General features: G+C 28.5%; 1 protein-coding gene across 1 annotated transcript; it reads left to right on the forward strand.

Annotated features, from left to right (window-relative positions):
- The first annotated feature begins 526 nt into the window (after nucleotides 1-526).
- Nucleotides 527-3,188, forward strand: LOC136084535 (probable glutathione S-transferase 7). The gene is made up of 4 exons (XM_065804647.1): nucleotides 527-2,111; nucleotides 2,208-2,428; nucleotides 2,532-2,645; nucleotides 2,902-3,188. Exons 1-4 carry the CDS (start codon nucleotides 1,976-1,978, stop codon nucleotides 3,058-3,060), a joined length of 630 nt encoding a protein of 209 aa, XP_065660719.1. The 5' UTR covers nucleotides 527-1,975; the 3' UTR covers nucleotides 3,061-3,188.
- The last annotated feature ends 1,531 nt before the right edge of the window (nucleotides 3,189-4,719 follow it).

Genomic DNA, 4,719 nt, shown 5'->3' on the forward strand with positions numbered 1-4,719 from the left:
TTACAGCACGCTAGTCATATAATGGATTTCGCAGATATTTAATGTATAAAGCTAAAAATTCCTTATCAAGTGGATTAAATAAATTTTTATTTTTTATTTTAAGTTATACAACATTATTCGTGGAAATATTAGCATTTAATTAATTAGATTCATACCCATAATGCTCTGATTTGATTTCATTTATAATAGTTATTATAAAAAACGATTTACTATAAACATTAGTCATTACTCTCCTTGTGAAAGACTTTTTTTTTTGAATTTTTTAAACAACTTTTGTTCTGCTAAAACCCACAGTGGCATGTGTAAAACCCACTGTGGCATGTGTAAAACCCACTGTGGCATGTGTAAAACCCACTGTGGCATGTGTAAAGCAGAAATTTTCTAGAGCATTCTTTGAACTTTGGTAAGCTTAACTAATTTGAAAACCATAGTAAAATAGGCGTCTTAATCATGCAGGTTTAAAGACAATGAAACTTGCTATGTAATCAGTTGAGATTTAAAATAAAACCGAGGTTGAATACAAATCATTTGTAATTTGTTAGTGTCTTGTAAAAGTGGTATGACAGAAAAAGAAGGAATGAAAAATAAGCAAAATGATAAAAGACTTCTGTAGTCAATTAATTTAATCATTGGTGCAAGTTAATCAAAATATTATTGGCTTATTTAATACAGGTGAAAGCAACAAGATAATTATGCAAAATATCATTGTTATTGAATCTTATATTTAAATATATATATTAAACATGATCATATTATTAAACAAATTATTAGGAACTATATAACTGATATACTATTACGAGTTTATTGAGGATTTTTTTTTCTTCTTATAACGAGTTAAAAGTAATGTAACAATAAAATTCGACACAAGAGAGAGTTAAATAAAATGACCCATGCCGAATCTTAATAAGATCAACTTTTAAAAGTTTTAGAATTTAAATAAGTAAACTTGGAATAAAGTCCGTGAAAGATACCGATGTAATTAGTTATGCAGTATGGAGAGTTAAAAGTTTAGAAATGAAATTTTTAGAATTGTTTATTCCAAAAATATTTCCTAAAATCTTTAAAAAAAAATTTTATATTATTTTTACGGCGGTTATTTTTGCTTTTACGATTTAAAAGAAAATTGTTAAAGAAAAAAAAAATTATAAAATATAAAAGGAAAGTTTTATGATTTATTTTTTTTATAAATTTTTTTTAAAAGCAAGAATTTAAGTATGTGGAAACTTCTTTATACTATTCGCATGTTCTTAAGTTTTTGAGTAAATATATTTGAATTTGATTGTCGTTTAAACTTTTTTTAAACCTTAATAAGTATTAAGGTTTAACAAAAGTTTAAACGAGCAAAATTTGGAATTTAACCCACGCTTGCAAGTAGTGTCGTAGCAGTGCTCTGTGACAAGACCGTTAGGTCTTCTTGGGGCACCTAAAAAACAAAAACAATAAAAAAAACTTTCAAAAGGACGTCCTAAATTCGCTGCCCCTTCTCCGCCGTTTCTGGGGTTGTAAGTAAGACTGGAATAATAAAATAAAACTTGTTAGGCGCTTCAACATTGCAAAAAAGTCAGGAAACATTTTATTTGCTTTTTTTAACATAAGTTACTATTACAGTTAAATAATTTATAAGAATCATTAGACATTTAAAATAAATCAAGTGTTTACTTGTTTTACATTTTATCTTTTAAGAACATATAGAATAAAAAACGTTAAATTTTATCAGCATTTATTAAGATGAGCTCATCGTCATAATTTTTGATAATCAGCTTAGGTCATTGCACTTAAAGTATTTTGACTTTATCGGCACAATTGTTTTGTGTTTTTTAACTTTATCAGCACAATTGTTTTGTTTCGAGTGAAAACTAAAAGTTCCTTTTATATGTTACAAGTACACTTTTTCTTTTTGTTTACAGTACAACGGTCTACATGTAGATAATCTGTCACTTTATTTTTAGAAAAAGATTCTAACAAAAATAATAATATGCATAAATACGTGTTAAACTATTTTAATATCCAAGGCAAGGGTGAGGTAGCTAGACTTTTGTTTCATTGTAAAGGTGTGGAGTTTGAAGACAATAAAATCAGTTTCGAAGATTGGCCCTCACAGAAGAGCAATCGTAAGATAATTTACACCTAATGTGTGTGTGTGTTTATGCGTGTGCAACCTTTATTATTTTCTTTTTGATAATTTTCTAATCTTCATCAAAATTTAGACGCAACATTTCCTTTGGGACAAATGCCAACATTAGAAATTGATGGGCATGTTGTTTGTCAATCTGCTGCTATAAACGTATATTTAGCAGAAACATTTGGTCTTAACGGAGCAAATGCTTCTGAAAGATTAGTTATAAATCAAGTATGTGAGACTCTGAATGATTTTTTGAATGATTATGTTGGTGTTTATAGAAACAACAACTTAGACAGCGAGCAAAAGGTAGAATTTTTATTTATAACTAAAACAAATTTTATAAAATTTAATTTTAACTTATACTTTGATTAATAATTACATCATTAAAATTTTTCTTTGCGTTTTTAAGAAACAAGCTTGTGCAGATATACTTACAAACGATGCAGCTAAGTTAAAGTTATCTTTTATTGAGAGCTTACTGAAGCGTAATAATGACGGTCATGGTTATTTTGTTGGTGATTCGGTAAGGTTTATAAATCTACATCTTTTTTATTAATTGTTTGATGCTGTGGTTATCATATACAGCAATTATTATTAAATACAGATTATATACTGTTTTTATTATATACAGTATGTAATGCACAATTTTATTTAATATATGCAACAACAAAAAAAACTATTATCAGATTGTTTAAATAATAAAATGACATCTCTTAAGTTTGTAAAAGGCAATGTAATAAAAGATAAACTTATTATTAAAGTTTTTCCTTTTTTTTAAGATTACTCTTGGAGATTTGGTATTCTTCCATATTTCAGGAATGGTCGATAGTTCATTTTTAAATGATTATCCTTTGTTAACAGAGCTGAATAATCGAGTAAGACATAGCGCTGAACTAAAGTCATATTTGGATTCTCGAACACATCCCCCATTGCCTTAAAGCATTTATAAAAATTTTGAAATTGAACTTTTTGGGCTTAACTTAAATTGTAGTTATTTTTCTTTTTTTAGCGCCAAATAAGATTTCTTACGTAATAGATAGTAAAATAAAAATCTTCATAAATAAAATTGTTTTTCTTTTGTCAAAATCAAATTATTGAGTCAAAATCAAAGTTCGATCGTCAAAATCGAAATTTTTGTTTGTAGATAACTTTATTTATTTTCTGTCAGATCTGAATGCTAGATGTAGTGCGTGTATTATACGGTAGTGATGTTGTGGTAAAGTGCTCGCTTCATAAGCGAAAAGTGCCGAGTTTGATCCCCGCCACGTCCTTGGTAGTACCGCGCTCAATTTGTTTCATCGCGAAGCGACCTCGTTCATCAAGATTTGTGTTTCAGAGTTAAAGAGTTGAGAAATAGTTGTAACAATAATAAAGTAGCCTGCTCGACTGTAGTGGCCTTCTAGGATTCGTAGAGGTAAATAAAAAAAAAGGTTCAGTTACAAATAAGTTGAAAGATTTGTTTAAACTATATAAATTAATCTTTTTTTTTTTACATAATTAAAAGTATTCGTTTTATGGAATACATTTTAGCAAGAGTAATTTGTAACAATAACACACACGCAACATTTTTTTTTTAAATATACTTTTAAATATATAAAAAAGTACATTGCTATTTATACTACTTTAATATGAGAGTCGACTTTAGCTTCAGCGACTTCCCGGCATTTCTAGAAAACCGCCTCTAGGCCTTGAAAAAGGCATAATGAAATTAGTCAACCTTTTTTCCTCTATTGCTGCCTAATTTTTTTTTATTTGATTTAAACTATTAGAATATCACAGTTCCAATTGTAAAGTACTAAAAATCAAAGTAACAATGTTTAGTTTTAAAACACTTTTCGACAAACTGGTCAATTAGATTGTGCCCTCTTATAAATAAGTTTGGTTCTGTTGAAGAAGTTAAAACTTACCCATGGTTTCAAAGATTTCATCAACGAGAACCTGGATATTTTATCCAGGTTCTTTATAGGTATTGTCTGATAAATTTGAATTACTATAGTTAATAACATAACAACATAAGCTCCAACTAGCAAGAAACTTGATTGTAAATTTCACATGCTTGTAGATACTCCATGAAGTGCAGTCTTTTCAGTTTTAAAATATTCCACAAACTCACTATTAGCTCGGGTACTGGTGCCTTTGCTGCTGAAAAAGGATGCGATGGCTAGGTTATGTTCTGCTTTCATTTCATGCTCAGAGAGCTGAAAACCATCTTTATAAGCCAATATGTTCTTGGTATGGTCAAAAATGAAACATGGGCAGCAATTTATACTACATTTAAGTTTGCGAAGCATCGACCAGTCAGGCATTTTATTCTCTACATTCAATTGAATTTAATAAAAGAGCTCCACACAAACTTGTCAATTTCTTCCATCACTAAAAAATAACCTGAATTAAATAAATCTAGTTTTTCTAGTTTTGACTTTAGTGGGTTTTGCATAAGGTGCTTGATCAAGTTGTTATCTATGCATTTTTAGTGAGTTGGATAAAAAAAAACATTTTTTGGACTGGCAGAAGTTTTATTCTTATTAGCAAGCTCTTTGTTATTCTTAAAGATTTTCAATGAGACTAGAAAACTGATTACACTTCCGTTTTTCTCA

The sequence above is a fragment of the Hydra vulgaris genome, chromosome 09 (genome assembly GCF_038396675.1).
Source record: "Hydra vulgaris chromosome 09, alternate assembly HydraT2T_AEP".
In the NCBI taxonomy this organism is placed as follows: Eukaryota; Metazoa; Cnidaria; class Hydrozoa; order Anthoathecata; family Hydridae; genus Hydra; species Hydra vulgaris.